This window comes from Herpailurus yagouaroundi, unplaced genomic scaffold, assembly GCF_014898765.1.
Source record: "Herpailurus yagouaroundi ecotype Mexico unplaced genomic scaffold, PumYag 141, whole genome shotgun sequence".
Lineage (NCBI taxonomy): Eukaryota > Metazoa > Chordata > Mammalia > Carnivora > Felidae > Herpailurus > Herpailurus yagouaroundi.
Genome location: NW_024412396.1, coordinates 67539591 through 67564883, shown reverse-complemented (window position 1 = coordinate 67564883; position 25293 = coordinate 67539591). Strand labels below are relative to the sequence as shown.

The following is a 25293-nucleotide window of genomic DNA, read 5'->3' as shown; positions in this document are numbered from 1 at the left end:
CGGGGGCCCCAGCCCTGACGTCGGCCCGCAGAAACCTGCAGATTTACACACACACGTGGGGCCAGTGGGCCCGTCCTGTGCGGCCCGTGCCCCTCCTGGAGCTCCGGGGCAGCACTCATCAGCGGTGAGCCTCGTTCTTGGCACAGAACCACCAGAAGAGCGAACGTCCAGAGTCGGAGCAGAAAGAAAGCCTGCAGCTCCACCCAGAGTGTTCCAAGCCAGTGGCTCCCACCTCTTGGTGGGTTCCTCTCAAGTTAGTCTTAAATCCAAACTGAGCTAAGCTCCTGCCAGTACCTTCCTCAGAAACACGGAGAAGAATCCCAAGGTAGGAAGTAAAAACAAATGTGAAGGGGCGCCTGGGTGGCTCAGTCAGTTAAGCATCTGATTCCGGCTCAGGCCATGACCTCGCGGGTCATGAGTTCAAGCCCCGTGTTGGGCTCCGTGCTGACAGCTCAGAGCCTGGAGCCTGCTTTGGATTCTGTGTCTCCCTCTCTCTCTCTGCCCCGCCCCTGCTTGCACCCTGACTCTCTGACCCTCAAAAATAAACAAACATTTAGAAAAATTTTGTAAAACAAATGTGCAAAAGGGGCAAGAGACAACCCAGGTCACATCCCTCAGCAGGTGTAGGAGGAGCACGTCTGTTTCCTCAAGGAGCCTATCGCTTCTCGGCCTTTTGGCTAAGATCAAGTGTTTCCTCAAGGAGCCTGCACGGAACCACAGGACCCATGGCAGTGTGAGAAGGGAAAGCCAAAAGCAGGTCTCTGGAGGTCCTGGGGGCAGCTGGACACCTGCAGGAACCCAAGAGAGCCCCAGCAGGAAGTGGGGTGAGGTCCTGGGCTCTAACAGCAAGGGAGGGGCGGCAGGTGGGGGGGCCCAGCCCTCCTCGGCCAGATGGCTCCCCTCACTGCTATTCACCACACACGGCTTCCTCATTCCTAGAATGTTCTCGGCCACGGAGCGGCTACACTGGCTTCCAGGCGAGCATTTCCAGCTCAGGTTGCAGCCTCTACCGCGGTCTCCCCAGAGCTCCCTTCCGCTCCCCCCACGAAAAGTCATCAGGCATGTGTGGCACGAAGGCTGCTCCAGGCTCGTGTCCCGCTACTCCCGGCTTCACCCCTGCCTCTCCCCCTCCCCTCGATCTTCGCTGTCCACCCACCAGTCACCAGTTGGCCCCCACCCGCCTTGGCCATGCCGCAGGCTGCTTTCTGGGCCGGGATGCACCCCCCCACCTTGCCTGGGGAGGCCCTGGGGAGACCTGGGACGCCTGGACAGCCACTACACTATGTCATTAGGGTCGTCCTTCCTACGTAGGTGCAGCCAGAAGATCCTGGATGAGACAGAGACAAGCCCCATCTGGTAGGAAGCTACATCCAGAACCCCCAAAGGGCCCGCTAAATGTTGCTATGCACGGGGCAATTCGGGCCATCTCTGACAGGTGCGGCGTAGGGACGGAGGGGGACTCGCCCTTGGTCCTTCCGTTCTCCGTCCAGTGACTCCATCCAGCCCCCGGGTGGGGGTGGGCAGCTGAAGGCGGACACTGAGCTCTGTGTCCAGGCTCTATCCCCAACTGCCCACGAACTCCTGGGCAGAAGGTCTATCCACTGGTATGACGGCACTGTCCTCCCTCAAGAACACGGGCTAATAAGCTTTCGGGCCCTTGAAGCAGATGCTGGGCACCGAGGCGGAGAGTTCCCAGATCTCAGTTACCTGCAGGACGGTCTCGGGGAGGAAGAGAACAGGGTTCCAGGTAGGCACGGCCCTTTGGCCCCACTAACCGTCCTGCAGGAAGGGAAGCAACTAGGAGGGGCCCTGATGCAGGGTCCAAGGGTGGCTGTCTGCAACTCAGTGCAGTCTCTGGCCAGCCAGCAACTCGACCTGGGCACGCGTACACACGCACGCACGCGCCTGCGTGGCAACCCAGCGGGACCACGCACACACTGGGGCCGACGCACAGATCCTGCCGACGCGATCCCTACCGAGCATGACGCAAAACTGCACGGGGACCCTGGCCACTCAGACGGGCGCACCTCCATCACCTGCAAACCAACGTGGCCCCTCATCACCAAGATCTGGCCATGATGGGACTCGGGTGACACAGCTGTCTGCTGTGGGCTGGCGGCCCCCTGGGTCGTTGCCCTGCAAGCCCAGCAGAGGGTCCACCTCTTCAGTGACCTCAGCCCAGGAGGCCGCCTGCTCTGTGCCTCCTTGGCCACCCAAGCAAGCTCTACTGTCGCGTTAGAATTTTCTGTGCACTCACACTCAGCCACAGCCCGCACTAGACTGCTGTGAGGAGCATGGGTCTTACTCAGAATTGGGCCCCTGTCACCTGTCTATCCGTCCGTAAGTAGATATGGAGTGTCTGCCCCGCGGGAGTGTCTCAGAAGACAGGCTCACGCCCCCTGGATGTGTGGCCTTAGAGGAGGGATGTCCAAATGCTCCCAGACCTGACAGTGGATGGCTGGGGTGGGGGTGGGGGTGTCCCCCCAAAGATCCAGCCTCCCTAGCTGCAGGCTCCTATGGGAGATGAAGACCGAATTCAGTGGCAGGAGCGGTTCTTGCCCTCAGGCCTGTGCCCCCAGACCCGGCCAGCACCACGGAGGGTGCAGTTACTTGGCTGGGCCTCCCGTGAAGTGTGATATAACATGAGGACTACAGCTCAACCCTCGGCCCTGCTACACACAAGGCAGTGACCTTGGACAAGTGCCCCAGCCTCTCTGAGTCTGCTTGGTCATCTGAGGCAGAGATAATATACCACATGTGCAGACCTTTGGTGGCAAGTGTGTTAGGGATCTGAACGCCTGGCACGGGGCAGGGGCTCAGTAAGCGTTTGTCCCCTGACCCCTGTCCACTCCTACCAGGTGGTGCCTACCATAAACATCCGGGTAGCCAGTGGTAGGAGATTTCTGTTGCCGTTGTAGCAAATAACCCCACACTTGGGGGCCTACGACAAGCTGATTTTTTTTTCTCTTACAGTTCTGGAGGTCAGACGTCTGAAATCAGTCTCCCTGGGCCAACGGCAAGGCTGGGAGTCCTTATGGAGGCTCCAAGGCGAGAAGCCGTTTCCTTGCCTTCCGCAGCTTCCGGAGGCCCCGTGCATCCTTGGCTCGCGGCTGCTTTCCCACCTGCAAAGCCCACCTCTTCACGCTCTGCCTCTTGACGCCCCACCTCCTCTGACCGTGGTCGTGGCTCCCCCCAGTAGGACACGTGGGACCACACCGGCCCGCCAGACCATCCTGAACTTGACCACGTCTGCGACGCCTCCAGTAACACAGTCTCGAGGGCCAGGATCAGGACGCGGGCCCCTTCGCAGCTCCTTGTGCAGACTGCCAAGCCAGACCCTTTGGGAGTCTACCCGAGGCGTAGTGATTTGGACGGGTGAGACGGCGACCTAGCCCTGCGATCGTCTCCGTAATAGGGTTCCGCTCTGCCAAAGATCATTCTAAGGAGACTTTCCTAAGTGGGGAAAAGCTAAAAAAAAAAAAAAAATCAAAATTAAAAACGCCAGCGGCATTGCCAGGTTCCCAGGATTCCAGCTTCCTTGTCAAAGTACTGAGTCAATGCAAAGTCCTACCCCAGATTCCAAGGGTTCTGACATGTGTCAGACCCTGGCCCTGCCTCAGCTGACCTCCAGCGGGAAGGCTCGCCCCGACCAGCCTGGGTCCGGGGCAGGAAGAGGCAGGCCCCCAGCAGAGTCGGGGGTTCAAGGCAGACCCTCCCCTCCCACCCAGGGGGACTGGTGCATCCATGGCTGCTGATTAATTAATAAAGCCCCTGCCTGCTCGGGACTAGTGACAGACACCAATAATCCGGAAATGCTTTCTACACTTCAGCCCCCAGCTTCCTATGAACCAGGAGACATTTCTACCTCTTTTTTTTTTTTTTTCCCCTGGCAAAACGCATCCCTGTGAAAACTGTTAATTCGGTAAGTAGAACCCAGTACCGCCATCCTGGCTACTGGTAAACTGGAATTAACTAGTTTGATTGTGTTTATTCAAGCCTGACTCCGCACACTAAACGCGTAACCTATCCGTTCGCTGAAGAGTTCCCTCTGCAGGACATAAAAGTAATATTAAAAAAAATAATAAAATGCCATGGCAGTCAGTGAGATTATAATCTTAGGAAGGTAATTTACAGGGAAGTCTTTGTCCAAGGCCCTCCTGTCGCCAAGAGCAGTGGGGTAATGGGCTCCCCTGAGAAGACTGTCACAAATTCTTGTCATTTACCTTCAAAGAGGAATCTCCATGCTTCTGGGGTAACCAGCTATTAACAAGCGTCTGTCAATAAATAGGGACTTAGCTCTGCTCCTTTACATCTTAGAGTGCTGGTGAAGAACATAGCACAAAACAGTCTAGATGTGGTCCGAGGGAACCGCAGGGGTTCTCTTTCCTCGGAGCTCCCTGCGGGCCGAGCTCTCCATGGGATTCTCACATCTCGGCCTTTTGACAAGCCTGACGTAGGTGACATTGGCCACTTTCCTGATGAGTCGAGTGGGAAAGGGAGGTTATTAGCGTCTGAAGTGTTACACGCCTGGGAAGAGTTGGGATGAGAATCCAGGAGGTGTGATCTTAGCTTCCGCCCAGTGCTTTGGCTGGTAAACCAATAACCTAACACTTCTTGTGACCAGTCCAAAAGGAATGGAGAAAGGGAATCCTTTGCTCATGATTTATATATTGCTTTTGAGCATTACATCTGCCAGACATAGGGGGTCCCTGAGCAAAGTTAAGAAGGCGGCCATTAGAACCCAGTATGAGGGACAAAGGGGCTGGGAGGGAAGAGGGGGATCCGGGAGGGCTTTTGGGGCAGCGACCCAGGGAGGGTCACAGGTAGGGGAGTGACGTGGCCCGTGAGGTGTTTGTGGAACGCCACTCTGGCTGAAGCTGGGACAAGGTCTTCGAAGCTGGGTGGACTTTCTGTACCAGCTCCTGCCTTAGACCCAGGCCAGACCTGCTCTCGGCCCAACTGCCCTTGGCCCACAGCCACAAAGAGACTATTCTCAGAAAGTAGGACCGGGTTCCCTCGGTCACCTTGTGTGTCTGCGCCTGGGCTTGAAAGCAGCTCTTCTCCCTTCCCCCCTCCCCCACTCACTTTCGCTCAAGGTGGCTGTCATAGCCTTCTTACGTATAACTTAAAGCTGTTTTGGGGTTTACTAGACAATTCATAAGCAGAATATAAAATCTTTTTTTTTTTTTTTTTAATCTATCGATTCAGCTACTTTTTTGACTGTCCACCAAGATCTGTTTTTTTTCCTGTCAGTGACTCTCAGGAACAAAGTTGGAAGCTTCCTCACCCCTGGTTTAAATTTACTGCAACCAAACCTTGCCAACACAAAGGTCATTCCCCTGAACCCTGAGCACAATCTCCCCTGTCCAGGTAACAAGGGACTTGACCTCTCAAGAAACACTTGCTCCCTAAATATCAAAATAAGCTATTTAACAAAGTTACAAGAATTCTCTCTCAAGCTAGGTGCTGTGGCTTTATTAATTACAGGAAAGCTGAATGTCCCGGATTCTGCACATGTCAGTTCACTAGGGCCAGTGACAACAAACCCGAGAGACTTCTTAAAATCTACTGTCTGTCCTCAAGAATCTCCAACACTCACTGCTCAAATGAAGTGCGATGACATTTATGTAACCAGCTTAGGAAGCAAAAACTACCTGAAATCATGCAAAGGTCTAAACTTCTAAAACAACGTCAGCTCCCTCTAAAGGGTCCATTAACACGGTACTTTGAAGCTGTGACAATAAGCCAATAAATCACGACGACACAAGCCAAATGTACTCTACGGGAAAGCTGTGAAGCGGACCTTGCATTTCAAAATAGATGATGTGTGATATTGCTGTTTGTACAAGGAACTCTGGTGTCACTGTTGTAATTATCACAGTGAATTCTAATTATGCAGATCATTAAAATTATTCCCACTGACATAAGATAGCATCTTCAATTTTCTACTTGGTAAAGACTCGTTAAGAATATAGGGGAAAAAAAAGTATTAATTAACTTCTGGAAAGAACGTTTCTGCTTCTGTAGCGCTTAGCGATTTCCTTAAACATTGAAGCTCTTGTGAAATTATTCAGTTGGGAACCCTTCCCCTGGTGCTCATATTCTGGGGGGCGGCGAGGGGGGGAAGTTCTCCCCACTGTTTCCATGCTAATCTTATCATTTCATTTTTCAGACAGACTCAAAGGGCATATAGGCAGATCTAAGGAAAAGCCAAAACAGGTAGAATTAGGTTAAGGTACTGGCTACACAGCAGATCTGAAGGCGAGGAACAATTGCCATGTGTGAGCCCCACGGCCCCGGGGCTCATCCGGGGACAGTATGGAGCAATTTGTCGATGATCTTCTCTCCAAAGGTCAAGGTTGCAACCTTGGCTCTGCCGCCTCGTAGCAGCAGCACAGGGGAGACCTAGAGCCTTCCTCGTGTCCACACTTTGATTTGTAGAACAGGAAGGGTCACTTGGCTGAGCTCCAACCCCCTCTAGGGGGGTCTACGTAAACTCATTCTGAGCAGACACCAAGGCAGTGATGGGGTGGAGTGCCCAACTCATGTAATAAAAAACCTTGTGACAACAACCTGCTTTTCTCTCTCTGAAGCCCTGAGCTCAGAGACTGGCCAGGAGCCGCCCTCTAACCTGACTGGGCACTCTGGTCTCCTGTGCAGTGGGGGTGGGGCTCCCGCTTTCCTTTCCTTTCTTTTGGGATCCCCAACACCTCTGCGGGAGGGATGGTGGCAGGAACTCGGCAGTTCCTACTTACGTCAGTCTGTTTTCAGAGCTTTTTTCCAAGAGGCGCTCGAGCGGACTAAATACGCAGAACAAGCTTCGAGACCGGCTCTGGGGAATGAGCCACACCGTCCTCGTCACTCCTGCCCTTTTCACAAAAACCTGCATTCTTTGTCCTTCCTCTGCCGCCGGGAAAGGTGCAATTCCAAGAGATGTTCTGTTTAAGGCCCTGGAGATGAATGAAGGCCTCTGGGGACACAAAGGCGCTTGGTGACAGGATGGGCTTTCTTCCCAGGAGCCACGGTAAAGCTCACCTCCAGCTCCGCCTCCAGCCTCAGGACAGAGACACGTTGGGAGTTTTTATAAAAAGATACCGTACACTGGAGGCATCTCTGCTAGGATTCCAATTAATCCCTTTTGTATAAAGACCTTTCTTCTTTTTTCATGTGCCAAAGCTTTTTTTTTAATTCCAGTATAGCCAACGCAGCGTTAACATTAGTTGCAGGTGTACAATATTCAACAGCCCTGTATATTACTCGGTGCTCATCAAGGTTAAGTATACTCTTCATCCCCCACCCCCACCCCATTTCACCCATCCCCCCACCCACCTCCCCTCTGGAAACCGTCAGTTTGTTCTCTATAGTTAAGAGTTGGGTTTGTTTGGGTTTTTGGGGGGAGGGGGAGGAGGTCTTTTTTTTTTTTTAACCCCTTTGTTCCTTGGTTTCTTAAATTCTCACATAATAGTGAGATCAAATGGTATGTCTTTCTCTGACTTACTTCGCTTAGCATTTACTCTCTAGGTCCATCCACGTTGCTGCCAATGGCACGATTTCATTCTTTTTTATGACTAATATTCCATTGTATATCTATACATCTCCTTTATCCATTCATCTATAAATGGACACCCGGGTTGCTTCCATAATTTGGCTATTATACATAATGCTGCAATGAACACAGGGATGTATATATCCTTCCAAATTAGTGTTTTAGTATACTTTAGGTAAATAGTAGCGCAATTACTGGGTCCTATGGTAGTTATATTTTTTACTTAAGGAAACTCCATACTGTGTTCCAGAGTGGCTGCACCAGTTTGCATTCCCACCCTCGGCACAGGAGGGTTCCCCTTTTTCCACGTCCTCCCCAACACCTCCTGTTGCTTCCTGCCTTGTTGATTTTAGCCATTGTGAGGTGGTATCTCGTGGTTTTGATTTGCATTTCCCTGAGGAGGTGATGTTGAGCATCTTTGCACGTGTCTGTTGATCATCTGGATGCCTTCTTTGGAAAAATGTCTGTTCATCTCTTCTGCCCATTTTTAATTGGATTATTTGTTTTTTTAGGTGTTGAGTTGTATCAGTTCTTTATGCATTCTGGATACCAACCCCTTATCGGAAGTCATTTGCAAATCTCTTCCCCTATTCAGTAGGCTGTCATTTTGTTTTGTTGTTTCCTTTGTGCAGAATTTGATGTAGTCCCAATGGTTTATTTTCACTTTTATTTCCCTTGCCTCAGGAGACATATCTCGAAAAAACATTGCTATGGCTGATATTAGCGAAATTGCTGCCTGCGGCCTCTTCCAGGATTTTTATGGTTTCGCATCTCACATTTAGGTCTTTAATCCATTTTGAGTTTATTTTTGGTACCGTGTAGGTGGTCCAGTTTCATTCGTTTGCATGTAGCTGTCTAGTTTTCCCAACACCATTTGTTGAAAGGCTTTTTCCCATTGCATATTCTTGCATTCCTTGTTGGAGATTAATTGATCATATGATTGTGGGTTTATTTCTGGGTTTTCTATTCTGTTCCATTGATCTATGTGTCTGTTTTTATGCCAGTACCATACTGTTGGTTACTATAGCTTTGTAACATAACTTGAAACCTGGAATTGTGATGCCTCCAGTTTTGTTCTACTTTTTCAAGATTGCTTTGGCTGTTCGGGGTCTTCTGTGGCTCTATATAAATTTTAGGATTGTCTGTTCCGAACCTGTGAAAACTGTGTTGGCATTTTGGTAGGGACTGCATTGAATGTATAGATTGCTTGGTTAGCGTTAGTGAGTTAGTTATTTTTGGTGCAATTATAGAGGAGATTGTTTTCGTAACTTCCCTTTCTGCTGCTTCATTATTAGTGTATAGGAATGAAATGGATTTTAAATCCTACTTTTCTGAATTCCTTTATCAGTTCTGGTAGATCTTTGGTGGAGTGTTCAGGGTGTTCTCTATATAACATCGTGTATAGACCGTATTTTTTAAGAAAACACAATGCTCAGTGGATTCCTGTCTTTGGAAGACCGCTGGTGACGTCCCCCTGACGGTAGCGCAGCTACCAGATCTCAGGGGCGGGCGAGCGGGGCTGCCTCTTCCAGCCTCAGCCACCTCCCTTCTCCGCACGCCACCCGGGCGCCCAACTCGGCCAGTCAACACCACCCAGCGCTCACAAGGCTTACCTTCCCTCAAGAAATTAGACCATCGCTTGATGGCAATTTTTATGTCAAATTTAACAGAAGAGTATGAGAATCACTCCGCATTTCTTTTTTTTTTTAATTTTTTTTTTCAACGTTTATTTATTTTTGGGACAGAGAGAGACAGAGCATGAACGGGGGAGGGGCAGAGAGAGAGGGAGACACAGAATCGGAAACAGGCTCCAGGCTCCGAGCCATCAGCCCAGAGCCCGACGCGGGGCTTGAACTCACAGACCGCGAGATCGTGACCTGGTTGAAGTCGGACGCTTAACCGACTGCGCCACCCAGGCGCCCCGAACTCCGCATTTCTAAAAATGGAAGGTCACAGGCACTCATAATCCACACTGCTACGGACTGAATGCCTCCCCTCAACATTCCTATGTTGACCCCAAACCCCCAGAATGGTGGTGTTGGCGGCGGGGGGACTTTGGGAGGTGACCGAGGGCAGGGTCCTCACGAATGGGATTTGTGCCCATTTAAGAGGGACCCCAGAGGGCTTCCTCATGAGGACACGATGAGAAGATGCCGTCAATGAACCAGGCACAGCCCTCACCTGACAGCTGGTGTGCCAGAGCCTTCATCCTGGATTTGCAGCTTCCGGAACCAAAAGAAATAAACATCCGTTGTTCATAAGCCTGCCCAGACTGTGGTATTTTGTTACAGCGGGCCCAAGCAGAGGAAGGTGCAGTGTTCCTCCTATTCAGAATGAACGACTCACACACAGGATCCCTGGGTTGGCAGTTTATTTAAAAAAAACAACACCCCAGTTATCACATCTTCCTCCCTGTCCATCATTTTTCTTAACAGAAGCAGCTACGAAAAATTTGGGGAGATATAATTATCTTTGCAGACTGACACATTTGCAGAGGATTCATGAAGAATGACTCAAAAGCTCCTCGTTTTACTCCTGAATCAGGCAAAGAGCAAATGACAACCTAAGAACAGATTTTGTTGACAGCAATATCGTAATACAACATTGAATCATTACAGTGCAGTGGTTCTAATGAAGTTCACAATAGAATATTCCCAGCCCCAACACCAGACACACCAAAATCGCCCAACTGCTCACAGACTGGAGAAATCCGTGCAAGCAGCTGCCGTCTGAAGAGTCAAGACCAGAATCGGTAAGGCTTGGCCGGCGGTGAGTCTGGGCACCAACAGCCCCTGCTGCTCAGGGAGGCCCCGGGCCGCCCTCACTTGGAGTCTTGGTCTTTCTTTTCATCCAGAAGGGCAGAGCGGATCCCCAGCTTTTTCAGTTCCTCCACCAGGTCCCCATTCTGGTGCATCTGCAACAGAATGTCACAGCCCCCCACGAACTCGCCGTTGAGGTACACTTGCGGGATGGTGGGCCAGTTGGAATAGTCTTTAATGCCTACGGGGAGAGAACATTTCAGTGTCATTTAAATGGTCAGAGCTGAACTTCTCGTGGCAAAATCTGTTTTCCACGCGCTCCCAGCAGGACATCCGGTGCTGTTCCCTTCTTGCTTCCCCCATCCCTGGGGGATGTGTTTGCCACAGACTCGGAGCTGCAGAGTCAACTGGGTCACGGTTCAAACCCCACCTCCTCCAATTACGAGCTGTGAGGCCTTGGCCAAGTCTTTCCACCACCCGCCTGTTTCCACCCCCATCTCGCAAGGCTTTCACGACGGGACAATCAGGTAGGCAAGGCTGTCGTAGAATGTCTCTCTCTCTCTCTCTCTCTCTCTCTTTCTCACACACACACACACACACACACACACACACACACACACAATCGGCAGGGATTGATGGCAGAGAACCGACCAGTTCATGTAAGTCACACAACACATACAGAGCCACATTCTCCATTCATCTGCCAGTCATGGTTTCAGTGAGACCAAACGTTAAAGAAATGCCAGGACTTCATTTCCAAGCGGACTACTTAATATGGGTCTATCATGGACCCACGGGTCCAACTCTGCCAAATGAGGCAGTCCCCGCCTCACGGTTTTTATGCCTATCTGGGTTGGTCATGGGTTTTTGCCTTTAATTCTTTGACCCAGAGAAAAATCTCTTTCCTAGGGCAGAATGCAGCCCTCACCCTACTCAGCCCCTCAGATGGGCTGTCCACAGGGCAGGTGGATTCGGCTCAGCACAGAACTCGCAGCGACCAAGTCAAAGCAAGGAGAAGCCCGAAGCTCGCCTAAGGCCCATGTCCTGGGCCAGGAGCGGTGCCAGAGGGTGAGGGGGCCCCCCCTCCTCGTTCTCAAGCGCTCACGGAGGACAAGAAACCAACCAGCATGCACGGGATCAGTCCTGTGTGTGAGCGGTGTGGAGGACACACAGAGATGAGGCACATTCTAGCACAGTGAAGCCGTGTGGTTCTTCTGTTCAGCTCTGGGCCATGAGGCCGATGGTCTTGACAACAAGGTAGGGAAAAAGCGTGGTTTCGATCTCAAGACAGAAGGTTGCTCTTTCCTCACATTCTTCCAACCATTCTACTTCCTTCCTACTTGTGAGCTGAGATGAGAAAACACTTTCAAAAACATGGCCTTCCAGCAAAACGTGTGTTGGCTCTATGAAAAACGGACGATGGTCAAAACCATGGCACATGACCATCAATCACTATATATTTGCCATGTTTGCACTTCCATAGATATTTCAAATGGCCAAAACGAGCAAACAAACAAAACACAATACCGTGCAAATTAAAAGTCGTTCACGTGGGGGTTTTCATGCAAACCGACGAAAAATACTGGTGCTAAAAAGCTGGTCCTGGATACCCTATCATTTACCCAGCATTTATTTTCCAAATAAAAACACCAACTTGAGTGATGGCCCAAATCCTAAGAGGCAATGCGTTTTTCTCTTTTAAATAAGTCACTGCCTTCTAAAAAACGGTAACTTAGCTCCTAACCACAGCACTAAAGACAGCCCCTAGCTGAGAGCTTTATCTTTCTTCCCCAGACTTCTAGGGAGATAATGGGTCCAGCGTTACAGGCCCCAGAAAGCACACTTAGTTTTTTGTTTTTTTTTTTTTTTGAGGTATAATTGACATATGACATATTATTTCAGGCATACAATATAATGATTTGATATGTGTATATATTACAAAATGATCACCACAATAAGTCTAGTTAACAGCTGTCACCCTATAAGGTTACAGAGGTTTTTTCCTGTGATGAGAACTTTCGAGATTACCTTAAAAGCTTACAAATGTGCAATACAGGATTGTCAGCTATAGTCACCATGCTGTACGTTATATCCCCAGAAAAGCACAGTTCTAAGCCACTTTGAGTGTCTTAAAAAAAAAAAAAAAAAAAATCAGCTAGAGGTAGGGGGGTTACTAATAAAAGGAACATTTCATTTAGCCTTCAGAATGTCTTCAGAATACCAAATATCTAGATATGTTAGAGTATCTTGATGAATTAAAGTTTTTCATCATTCTGATACTTGATGCCACAGAGACGACTCAGCATAGGAGTTGTATTTAAAAAAAAAAAAAAAACTCTTGTCCTAAAATATTCTGTTAGAACTTATTTCACAAAGAAGCCAGTGATCCATCTTTTTTTACTTTCATGTGACCGAGTGGGTGTGGGAATTAAGAAATGTTTAAAGTCAACACGAATCTCTTGCAATTCTTTGAAAGCTTCTTAAGAACCTTCTGTATGGTGTGCATGTGCCACTAATGTGCGTGCTTTTACATCTGGGTCTTTTTCAATTGGTAATACATTGTGTGAAGCTTTCCAAGACAATGAATATCTACTGATTCTTTCGGTGAGTCCCTACAATTTTTGAAATGCACCATAAATGAGAGTAAACTTGCCATCTGAGGTCACCCAAAAACCACACGCATCTGATTCAAAAAAGTTTTTTTACATAAGATCTTTGCTAAGTAAAGGAATGATTTGCTTCCATCAATCGTATTTAGAGCACCACACTCAATCAAAGCTTTAGGCTCAATTCCTTCATTAATTTCACGCTGCTGCAGATCCCATGTCCAGACAAGACAGAAGAGGCAGACACGCCACCATTAAAACTACCCAGCAAGTGGGCTTTCCAACCTTCCTGAACATCACCGCCCCCCCCTCCCAAGTCACGTGTGAGGGAGCTGGGACTCCTTCCAAACCCCAGAGTCACACTATCTTGCCCAATAACTTACATTTCAGGAACTCAGAAGCACCGCGCCTCGGAGCCCATGATGGCATTGTGACAGTGGCCAAGGGGCCTACTAGCTGACAGTTGATCAAAACGAAACCTACCTGCTTCTTTGGCTTTTAGAGTAACAGAGGTTACAGGCAGCTGATAGCAAGGCAAAGCTTCAGCGTCTTAAAAAAAAATACTATGTTCCTTTTTTTAGAAGTCTGATTACAAGTTTAAATATTTAACGAGATAACCAGTGGATTCCTATAGCACGAAGCGAGTAACTTCTGAGAATAAGAGACCGCGGCTCACAAGTTGAAAATTAAAATGAATCCCATCGGTCCACCATTAATTGTTTAAACATGGCTAATTTCTCACACTTTTTAATTCTCAAAACCTGCAATATACAGTGGTAGTTAACTTTCACTCCAAATAACTCAGGATCGGAGAAACTCGTGAAAATGAGAAAATCGTATCCAAGAGTGGATTTTAATAATAATGGTATTGGGACAAAAAGTACCGACCACGAAGTTCTACATAGGGTGACACTAGGAATTTGGAGTGATGAAGGAGGTGGTCTTACAAAACCGGTTCTACCTCTACTTACTGCCCCACCAAAAAAATTAATATTCCAAAGCATCAAACCAGAGTGGAAAAAAAGTACTTCCAGAGCTTTCGAAAGGGACTTTTCAAAATTCATCCCATTTCAGAACATTAGACTTCGTTCCCGGTTTGGACAACAAACAAATGATAAGAGTTTCCTTTTTTTTTTCCTGGTAGATTTTCACCATAGGAGCTTCAGAGTCTGATGCAGGTTAACTCTGCCTGGGGCAAGTCACATCACCTCCTCCTGAAGTCCTCCTAGGAAACAGTGATGTCAGCACCCCCATGAGATCACCTGAGCAGAGAGAGCAAGGGAAACCAGAGACCCTCAACAGGGGAAAAGCAAAGGCTGGGGACAGAGTGAACAAAGCAATGGCTTTAAGGGCAGCCGACTGTGGCTTGCTAGCTTGCAGATGTAGCTTCAGATAAATTTGCTCACGTCTCTTAGCCTCAGTCTCCCTACCTGGGAAGTGGGAAGAAATCCATGCCTCACGGATTTATTATAAAGATGAATTGAGACCTAATTGGTGAAAGGATTGAGCTTGCACATTCCAGGTGCAAGGCGGATACGGTCTCCTCTCCACCAATGCCCCCTACTCCACCCTTCAAGTCCTGCCTCTCTAGAAATACGTGCAACAGAGGACACCCAGGGAAGAATGCTGGAAAAATACCAATCAGGTGTGCCAGGCACTTGCTGATAGGGTTACTGAATTTCACATTCTTTAAGTGTTTTCAATACATACCCTCACTTAACCTTTGTAAGAGTCCTTCCGGGAAGGCATAATTAGTCCCTATTTATCAGAGGAAGAAACTGAGGCTCAGAGAAGTTCTTTAACCAAAGTCACAGTGCTGGCAAACGGCCAGGCCTGGATTTCCATCCGGGTTTCTAGGAATCCAAAGGACAGGTTCTAGACCTCCGCAGGTGGCCTCTGGCTGGCACATCCCACCCCTGCCCACGAACCATACTTACAAGTGGCATGTGTTCGCAACACGTCGGGCCGTTTCACACCGGTAACGTCTGTATACACGAACGGCATTATGCCATGACTACCTTTTTTGCAACTTACTTCGTGACTGCACCCTGTAATTTTTGAGATTCAGTTACATGAGATACATCTAGAACTAGATCACTCTACCACAACTTAGTTTTCTATCGCCTGACTAAACCACAGTCTGTTTATCCAGTCTGCTAATAGGCCAAGATCCTCTCTTGCCAAGTTTTCATTATTACAAGCAGTGCTTCAGGGAATATCATTACATGCATCTTCTAACTCAAACACAGGGGTCTTCCTCGCTGGAGAAAGAGATGGCAAACTACGGCCTTTGGGCCAAATATGGTCCACTTCCTATTTTTTGCAAATCAAGTTTTATTAGAACTCGGCCACACCTACCTGTGTAGGTACCATCCCGACTGCCTTCAGGCCCCCAATAGCAGAGTGGAAGGGTCCATAAAGACTGAAGTACTTACTCTCTGGCCCTTTACAAAGGTCGTCTGTCAACCCCCACTTTATTTGTTTGTTAACGTTTGTTTATCTTTTGAGAGACAGAGAGAGAAAAAGCGTGAGTGGGGAGGGGCTCCAGGCTCTGAGCTGTCAGCACAGAGACCAATGCCGGGCTTAAACTCACAGACCACGAGATCACGACCTGAGCCGAAGTCGGACTCTTGACCGACGGAGCCACACAGGAATCCCTGGCAACCCTCACTCTAGACTGTATACCCAGGAGGGAAGCAGCTGGTCACCTTCAACTTGACCCGGCACCGACAGTTACTCCTCCAAAGTGTTGGTGCGACTGGATTCTCTCATCCACAGCATGTATCACATCCATCACAACAAAGACCCAGAAACACCACCCCCTCATCTTTTAACATTTGCCAAGGTCCCAGATTTGTTACTGTTGCCCAAATTCCCTGATAGTGAAAAGGCCGTGCATATCTTCAAAGGCTTAATAAACATTCAACAATAAGATAATGGCTATTCATTCAACAGACACTGCTCCTCGTGAAAGCAAAAAACAATGGGGATCTGAACAGGCAGAAATTTAAGAGGGTTTGTTTTTAAAGAGCATGGAAGATGGTTTCTGATATGATAAATAAGAGAAGTATTTACTTATTCATTAAAATCATCACCGAAAGCTCACGCTGCATAAGCAATATACAGGGTACTCAGGTAACGCGGTCAGACATGCTCCCTGCTCTCCAGAGGGCAAAATGCTAAGCATGGACACGTGTGATCTCAAATGCATTTAAAAACAAAACAAAACAAAGAAACAAAAACCCAACTAGAAACTAGATACAAATGTTAACGGTGTATGCAGGATTACAGGTAGTTTTCGTTTATTACTTTCGGCATTTCCAAGTTTCCTCGGTGAGCATGTTACTTTTACAAAGAAAAATAAAAGACAGGCTTTGTTAAAAGGAGGATTTGGATATGCTGACATCTGTCTGCCGGGACCCACCTGATCCCTTTGTGACTCCCTTCTGTGTGTATTCCAGATAAACAGGAGAAAGAAAAGACCGGAGGAGGACCTCACAGTCGTCTTTGTTCCCCGGGTCACAGGTTGAGACCTCTCTGCATCACACCTTGGGAACCGGGCGGCAGGAACAAGACAGAGTCTGTGGGTGTTCTTCAGGCTCTGAGCCCTTCGCAAAGCTGTGGCACAGGGAGAAAGGAAAGGCAGTTTGGCAGCTGCCCCTCTCCAGTTACTAGCGGTGACCTTGGGTCTAGGAAAGGTGCACAGAGGTAGCTCTGACTAGCAAAAGCAACCATCAGACAGCCTGGCAGCTTCTCTTGGTAAAGTCAAAAGTGTAGAGAATAAAGAGATGAAGAGTCTGAATGTTTTATAAAGTCTTACCCTGGCTAAATGAGTCCCCACTGCGGGAACACGCACACACTACCCTGCTCCGATCTGCAGGTTAATAGTTGCACGCGAGTTTATTTTTCTAAGCAACACAAAAGGTGGATGTTATGTTCAACATATATGCAACACATTTATCGACCAAGATGACAATCTGGTATGAAACAAAATGGGAATGGAAATGTTGAAACGCTACGGTCAAGAAATTTAAAGGCTGGGGCGCCTGGGTGGCTCAGTTGGTTAAGCCTCTGACTCTTGGTTTCGGCTCAGGCCATGATCTCACGGTTTGTGAGTTCAAGCCCCACGTCGGGCTCCGCAGGGCTCTGCAGGGCTCCACACTGATTGCACAGAATCTGCTTGGGATTCTCTCTCTCCCTCTCCCTGCCCCTCCCAGGCTCATGCTCTCTCTCTCATATACACACACACAAAATAAACAAATAAAGCTTACAAAAAAAAATAAATTGAAGGGCTAAATTCCTGTAGCTGTTGTCTGAACACTTAAGAAAGTGAGACTTAGGACACCTGGGTGGCTCAGTCAGTTAAGTGACCAACTCTTGATTTCAGTTCAGGTCTTGATCCCTGGGTCATGGGATCAAGCTCCGTGTTGGGCTCTGCACAGACACCACAGAGCTTGCTTGGAATTCTCTCTCTCTCTCTCTCTCTCTCTCTCTCTCTCTCTCTCTCTGCCTCTACCCTGCTCATGTACATACACTCTCTCTCAAAAAAGAAAAATAAATAAACTTGAGAGAGAGAGAGAGAGAGAGAGAGAGAGAGAGAGAGAGAGAGAGAGAATGTGAGAGACTGGAAGCCAGACAGGTGAAACGGAAGCCAGGAATCCAAGTGCTATGAGTTAGCCTTCTTATTTCTGCTCCTACTTTGTTCTTACATTCCAGCATAGCCTATCTCCAGTTGTATTCCACAGGAGAACAGAAACCACAAACCAAAGAGCTTCAAAACCTGGTACTAAACAAGCTGTTAACAACGCAACTTTTTATGAACGGCCATACTAGCAATTTGCAGGGGACCTGTGGCGAGGTCCCCACGGAAAGATTACAGACTAGTTTCTCCTATCTTATCTTTTAAGTAGAGCAGCCACTGCTGGGTGAAGACCGCAGATACTCCCCGTACATAGAAAAACAAAAAACCAAAAACACCCCAAGGCCTAGTGACCGGTGGCATCCTAGCAGGAAAACAAACAGGGATCACGAGCATAATACACGGTAAGATCACATAAAGCTGGTCATGTTAACCTGCCTTCACTCCTCCTAGTTTCCACCCACAGAAACCAACAGTTTCCCAGGGATTAATTTGGGGGGGGGGGGACAAATACTTTGAAAACCAAATATCCCAATAATAAAATAGCTACCATTTAGTGGGTGCCTTCTGTGTGCCAGATAAAATGAGGGGCACTTTTCTAAACAGTTTTACTTTCTCTTTCTTCCTCATCAAAACTTTGTCAAGTCTGCCTTCCTCGTATCTTCATTCGACTGAAAAGGAAAATGCAGGGATGGGATTTAAGGTTGCACAGCCGACGGGCTGCAGAGGGATTACAACCCAAAATCTTTCCACCACAAGTGCCAGTCTCATCAAGCAGAAAGGACTACGACTGATCATTTCAACTGGAGAATAACAGTCGTAAATATGTAATAACAAAATGGGAGAATTCTAGGCTTGGGATAACAGAGAAGCTGGCCCCGTAAAACTGTTTCTGGAACACTGTCACTAAAGAACAGCACTAGGCTCAGGGAGGTGCCAGGATTGAGCCACTGGGAGTCTCTAACGGGAAGGCAGGACACCAAGCCACCCTCTAGGAGGTACATACAGCCTCCCCACTGCTCCACCAACTCTGACCCAGGACCTTAGCCAAGGGGCAGGTCAACACACTCCTCTGTCCTCTTCCTCCTCCCCCACAAAATAGGAGAAAGCATGTCAATAAGGTTCCTGGCACGGTGCTTATTAGAAGAAGTACCAATTAGCTGTCCGGGCCCTCCCGCCTCTACCTACCTGCTGCATCTGGCCCCAGACCCTAACTGGTCCCTGGTTCCTTCAGCTCCAAGCTTCAGTTACCTAGGGCACGGGGTTCATTCCTTATCTCTCTGTCCACAGGCCTCTCCATGCCCCAGCACGCCCCCCAATCCCAACCTGTCCTTGAGTAGCTAAAAACAAATTTCATGACTTTTTCTCCCACACCAAGTGATCCCAAGTAAGACTAGTCTAAATGCAGTGTCAACCCCCTCCTTGTGGCAACAACAAAGGATGGTTCCGGACAGCCCGAGCCTTGAAGCACCAGCCAGCCTCAGACAAAGGCAACCCCGGCCCTTCCTCCACCATCAACAGCACCGGCTCCTTATTCGTTTGGCAGGCCGACCTTCTCAACGTGTCCTCCAAAGTACCTACCTCCTAGTGGTTCTTACTGTATTCCTTCTTGCCTCCCTTCCCCATCACTCTCCCCCCGACTGAGCCTGAGAGATTTGGCTCCGAAACGCCTCCCTGGGCTCAGCGTGGGGACCAGTGAACAGCTGGGACTTACCCAATGCCCAAGTTGGCCAGAGAACCGGATGCCCAGATCCTCAAGATCCACTTCAAGCCAACCATGCCCCCCACTCGACCCCGAATACAGTGCAGGAACCCGCGCCCTTAGTCCCGCTCGAACCACCCCCGCCTCCCCCGACCTCTTGCGCGACACACCCAAGCCCCGCGGAGCGGCCCCGGCCCGTCGCCCCTCACCCGGCGGGCCCCGCCTGACCTTGCCGGAGCTGGGGGTCGTCCAGCACATTGTAGGCCGCGTAGTCGCGGACGCCGTGCAGCCGCAGGATCTGCACCACTGCGTTGCTGAAGCCGCACTGGGGCTGCTCCGGAGTCCCCTTGAGGAAGACCACCACCTTGTCCTTCTTCACCAGCGCGTCCAGTTGCTCGGCTGAGCCGCCCCCGCCGCCGCCCGAACCCGCCGCCCGCACGCCTGGGCCCCAAAGGCCGCCGCCGCCGGAGCCGCGCCCCCAGCGGAGCAGAGCCACCGCCACCCGACCCAGGGACCCGCTCATTCCCGCACGCTGGCCGGAGCCCTCGACGGCCCGGGACCTCGGCTCACCCCCGGGAGCCTTCCCCGGGCCCGCGGCAGCCCGGCCCGCCCCCCGGAGGCTCTCATTGGGCCGGCTCCGAGCTCCTCCCAGTGATTGGGCAACGCTAGCCCGCACTTACTCGATTCTACCAATCGTATGACTCGCCCGGTCCCCAACAGGATGGAGGTGGTCCTTAGGCCCGCATCCTACAGCCCTTACTATTGGCCGCTGGCAATCGCTTTGTCAGTTGATTGGAGAGAGTGAATGTCCATCAGGGTCACGCTCCAAGGCGAGGAGAGGCGAAACCAGAGGGAAGACGACTTCCCTCCGGAGGGTAGACGGGCCTGCTGGGATACTCCCGGATGACTGCGAAAGGCAGTGGGCGGGCTCCGCCGTTCCGCGGCACGCCGGGAAGAGGTCACTTCCAAGGGAAGGTTCCGGTTCCGGCGTAGGCGGTGGTTGAGTTGCCGTGGCAACGCGGTTACCCGGCTCCGGGTTTCCGCGTTAGGGGCGGCGGCGGGGCTGGAGCCGGCCTGTGCCCGCCTTTCCCAGCCTGGGTGAGCGACGCCGGTACCTCCGTGCGGCCGCGGCGGAAAGCCGCCGTTCGTGGTGGGAGCGGGGCCGGGGCCGGGCGCTGGGGGCCGGGGCGCCCGCGTCGAAGCGGGCGGCCACGTGTCCCGGCTGTGCCTTGGCCGCGCTGCCCGCGTGGGAGCCGAGGCCCGGACCCGGCCCGGCGGCACCCGCCTCCGGCGTTCAATTATATCTCGAAAATAACTTTTAAAATTGTGTAACGTGCTCTCGTGTGCATATCCCTTCCGGGTTCGGGGCTTCGTGGACTTTGCAGCCCGCCTCAGTCCTTTGTTGTTGCCTAGGGAGCCACGAGGGAATTGGTTCCCTGGACAAACGTTTTCTCAGCGGGTGTTGCGTGCTGGGCACGGTGGCTGCGCGGGATGCCCGGACTTGGTGCCCAGAGCTCGTCAGCGGGAGAAGTGAGAAGCAGGTACAAAGCAGGGTGCGGGTACAGAAAGCCTCCCGGGCTCGTTGCTTTCTCAGTTTTCCGTTGTACTTAGTGCACCTTGAAATATATATTCGCTAGCTCGTTAGTTGACTCCCCCCTCCCCTTCCCGGCACTGGACTTTATTCACTACTGTAGCCTCAGTTCCTAGAACGGTGCTTGAGACGTGGCAGGTGCTCCTGTTGGTGGAATGAGCGATTCGGGGAGATCGGGACTCACGTGAAATCGAGACGTGATCTGTAGTCTTGGAGCCGCCCTGGGTTGGTGGTACCCTAGAGCACACCAGACTTGCAGAAAAAGCATACTCCAGAGGAAGCTGAGGCATGACTGCTCAAGAGCCAGCCGTTCTATGTGCAATTTTCCTCTGATAGTTCCTGGGTGCTGTTGCCACGGTGATAATGACCGCGCCGTGTCATTATCTATCGACGGACAGCAAGAGAAGCCTTGCAGTCGAGATATTGTTTAACAGACAGAGTGGTTTCTGTTGGACACTGAGTACTGCTACATTTTTTTTTTTTTAAGCCTTACGTATTTTAAAAATGGTTTCGAGAGGTGACCTGTTTTGGAGGTTCTCAATTTTAAAGTCAGAGAACGAGGCCGTGCTGGTTAACAAGTAATCTTGCAACCATTCTGCCTGAAACTGGGACCCTGGTGAATTGAGAATAAACTCAAGATATTCCTCAGAAGTGCTTGTCCCTGACATATTTATTTCATCCTTATTGACGGTATGGATATGTGATAGTTTTCTGACATTGATCTGCTTCTTACAGAATCCTTGCGCCCCCCCCCCCCAGCTTCATGGATTCCAGGTAAATCAGAGGAGCAAGCATCATGAACAGAAGTATGTACAGGAAATGCCGTGGTGCTGAAGCCTAAGCGATGTTGCAGAAGTCCAGGACCTGGTGCGCTTACCAGTTGGGAATGTATTATTTCCAAAATCACCTAATTTTTCCTCATGCTTATAGTAAGTTGGGTTTTTTAAATGAATAAATAGATAAAAATATAAAAATATAAATATATATTTTTATATGTATAAACATATATTTTTATATATTGGTATTGTATTGGTATATATATGTATATGTGTGTGTGTGTGTGTGTGTGTGTGTGTGTATATATTGGTAATTTGTTCCTGCAAAGCTAAAACTGTTCACTGCCTCCACGAAACTGACCTGTTTCTGCACTGACTGGAATAGGGAGAAAAATTCGCAGACTTCTTTCTGAGGATCCAGGGATGTAGAAAAATAACGCGAGGTAACACATCTCGTACCTAGTATGTAGCATTGGCTTGGAAGCTTAGCTGTCTTTCTTACTGTCAGACGTTTTATTGAGAACACAGCTGTCATCATAAGATTACAAGTAAACCCTGAGCAGGAAGAATACCCAGCCTGCGTTCTTGGAACTTACAGTAAGTCGAGTTGCTGTGGGCAGTAGAGCATAAAAACACAGGTGAAACCTAAGGATATGAGAGAGCATGTCTGTGTTCATTCAGAACACTCGGTGGGGTGGCTTTGATAGCACGGTCAAGGGAAGATAAATCTAAACTTTTGGGTTAGGCATCGCAACCAAAGAAATTAAAACAATTTGAAGTTTTTAATAAAGCAGCCAAAAATACAAAATTTTATGGATGTTGAACATACTCCTTTCTGTCTTTGATTTAAAGCCACCCTTATACTCTGGTTTCTCTTCAGATCGAATAAATCTTTCGCCTTCTAAAACCACCATTGAGGGCGCTTGGGTGGCTCAGTCAGTTGAGCGTCTGACTTGATTTCAGCTCCTGTCACGATCTCTCGGTCCGTGGCTTCGAGCCCCACGTTGGGCTCTGTGCTGGCAGCACGGAACCTGCTTGGGATTTTCTGTCTCCATCTCTCTCTGCCCCTCCCCTGCTCACGCTCTATCTCTCCTTCTAAATAAATAAACACTTAAAAAAATAAAAAATGAAACCACTCTTGGAGTATTGCCTCCAAACATTGTGATTTAAAGAAACGAAGAAGGTGGTATGCGAGATATTTCTTCCAAAGCATCAAACTCTCATGTATGATTTGGCATTTTAGTTTTGAGGTGTTTCTTTAGAAATCTGTTCTATTAATGCCTGAATCACTATATTGTACACCTGAACCTGATGTAAAACTATACATTGACTATACTGGAATTAAAAGCAAAACTATTTTCTATAATGAAAACATGACAAAAACCGTTGTCAGAAATCTGCTTTTATGCTTCAATGTATTTTGGGCGTTTTGAGCACGTAAGTCAATTATCTTTATCAGTTCGTGATGTCTCCCATGTGAACATTAGTAGAAGGTGGAGGTGGGAAGTACACAGAAAGTTATTTAAATCCTGGGATTTGGGTCACAAAATGTAATTAGACCACAAACTAAATAATCGTGCCATGTATAAACATGCTGGCTCAGGCATCCTCAAAACGTTTTTCTCTCTGTGCTTATTTATAGATAAAGTTTAACTGTGTTTCGCACAATCTCTGCTTTCTACCCAGCCCTCCAAAAGCAAATTCAACATTGAACCTATGGTTACACACCTTAACAAAGTTGAGCTAGTTTCTTCCCATATATCAGCCCTAAATGAAGAGTCCAGATTGTTGAACCTAAGACAATACGTTTTCTGAACGCTCAGCAGATCAGCGTTTCCAACTTCAGGTCTTAAAGTCCCTGCTTTATTCTTGCAAAGAGGGTGTGTTTCTATGCATAGGACAGGTGATACAGACATGCTGGTCCAAGCCGGCCAGAGCATTCTGCAAGTGTCATTTTAAGAGAAAAGTGGCTGTTTGAGCCACCAGACATGCCTCAGCTAAAGTAAAATAGCATCTGAGACCCCGAGTTCCACAGTCATGAGCTGGAACCTGAACCCTTTCGCTGTGGGGCACGGAGCGAGTATCCAGTAAGTTTAGAGCATCAGTGTGACCATGGAATTAAGTGGTTTCCCCAGCCGCCCTAAAAATAATGGAAAGTACGAGAAACCAAGACAATGCCCAGCCCTCTGAGAGAATTTTTGCTAATCCCTAATGCCAGACAGAAACGCCTTTTGGGGTTCCTAACCTCTATTTGACAAGACAGCTGGTTTTATAAATACTTATCTGGCCATGGGAGTGGCCTCAGTTTTTCTAACCTCTGTTTCCCACATCTCGTGGGCTCAGCCTCGAGTCAGGAAGGAAGGCCTCGTTAGGACCCACCTCTACGGGTCCTGCTCTCCTCTGGGTGAAATGAAGAAACGGTGCGCTGTAAATTGGGTTAAGTTTAGTCCGGAACGGACGGGGAGACGCCTTCCCTGAAGAAGCATGCGTGGAAAGCTTGGATGCCACAGCAGAACCCGCTTCCCTCCTGGGATTTGGAATGTAGCGGGGTGACGTCACCGAGACGGGTTCCTTCTCGGCACTTCCACCCCTTCCCACCTTCCCCTTCCCGGGTTTGTGAAAATTACGTTTGCGGTGTCTGCGAAGGTTTACGCCGATTTCAAGATGTCTCTGTATGAGGGCTGCAGAGTTTTAAGGCCTCGATCTGTACTCCGTTCCTCTGCTTCAGAACATTCGCCGCCCCCACCCCCTGCCCCCAAATAATACCGTCTTGCATGTGTCGCGTACCGTTTTGTTCTTTCTGTGTACGTGAACTCATTTGATCTGTTCGTCATCCCTAGGATAATGGTGCTCGGACGTTGCGGTCCCCAAATTACGTTCTCCAGTATTTGTTGATCACATCTTTTTGGCAGACTCCAGCACTTTGGGTTCCTCTATGTGTTTTGTTGCCTTGAAAGCACTTTTTTTTTTATTTTACTGCTGAATCATAGCCTCACAAGCAAGTCCCGCAGAAAATCAAATATTCCTGACTTATCTTTGCTGCATGTGTATATATTGGATACAGATGTGATTTTTTAGACGCCCTGAAACTAAAATGGCAACAGTTTCACTCCAAAAGTCCAATGAAAGAAAATATCAACGTGGCTGTTCAGTTCAGAAGCTCTGTGCTCCTTTGTCCTCATGCTGCTGTTACACAGTGAGGACCGAACTTGGGAGTAGCCCTTTAAAATGACACATATTTAAAAAAAAAAAAAAAAAGGGACACATATGCTGGACTTTGTTGAGAACCTCATTTTATTCAGAGGCAAAGAACCCAAATCATAACCTCCTATAAAGTAATAATAAGAATAAAGTGATGGGGTGCCTGGGTGGCTCAGTCAGTTAAGCATCTGACTTTTGATTTTGGCTCAGGTCATGATCTCATGGTTTGTGGGCTCGAGCCCCATGCCGATAGCGCGGAGCTTGCTTGGGATTCCCTCTCCCTGCCCCTCCCCTGCGCTCTCGCTCTCTCTCAAAATAAACATTAAAGAAAAAAAAGAAGTAATCAGGAACCGTGTTAAGACGAGATTAAAAGTGATAAAACAGGGGCACTTGGGTGGCTCCGTTGAGCGTCCAACCCATGATTTCATCTCAGATCATGATCCCAGGGTCATGGGATCAAGGCCCTCGTCAGG

The 25293-nt window shown here is 49.0% G+C and overlaps 1 protein-coding gene, 1 long non-coding RNA gene and 1 other non-coding gene across 3 annotated transcripts; 2 read left to right on the top strand and 1 right to left on the bottom strand.

The window, feature by feature from the left end:
• Positions 1-9900: 9900 nt before the first annotated feature.
• On the bottom strand, positions 9901-19852 carry GLRX5 (glutaredoxin 5). Its single transcript, XM_040478169.1, has 2 exons — positions 19481-19852; positions 9901-10546 (listed from the first exon to the last, which is right to left on the bottom strand). The coding sequence occupies exons 1-2, from the start codon at positions 19773-19775 to the stop codon at positions 10368-10370; spliced, it is 474 nt and encodes a 157-aa protein (XP_040334103.1). The 5' UTR covers positions 19776-19852; the 3' UTR covers positions 9901-10367.
• A 264-nt stretch (positions 19853-20116) lies between these two features.
• On the top strand, positions 20117-22637 carry LOC121032256 (uncharacterized). Its single transcript, XR_005791167.1, has 4 exons — positions 20117-20793; positions 21603-21772; positions 22005-22216; positions 22500-22637. It is a non-coding gene; the product is annotated as an uncharacterized LOC121032256 (long non-coding RNA).
• On the top strand, positions 21043-21317 carry LOC121032513 (small Cajal body-specific RNA 13). Its single transcript, XR_005791335.1, has one exon.
• Positions 22638-25293: the final 2656 nt, after the last annotated feature.

Bases quoted from the DNA above. Each gene is read 5' to 3' on its own strand.
- GLRX5 (XM_040478169.1), bottom strand. From the start codon at position 19,775: ATGAGCGGGTCCCTGGGTCGGGTGGCGGTGGCTCTGCTCCGCTGGGGG. The intron at 10,547-19,480 runs GTCAGGCGGGGC...CTCTCCCCGTAG, and splicing joins CGACCCCCAGCTCCGGCAAG to GCATTAAAGACTATTCCAAC.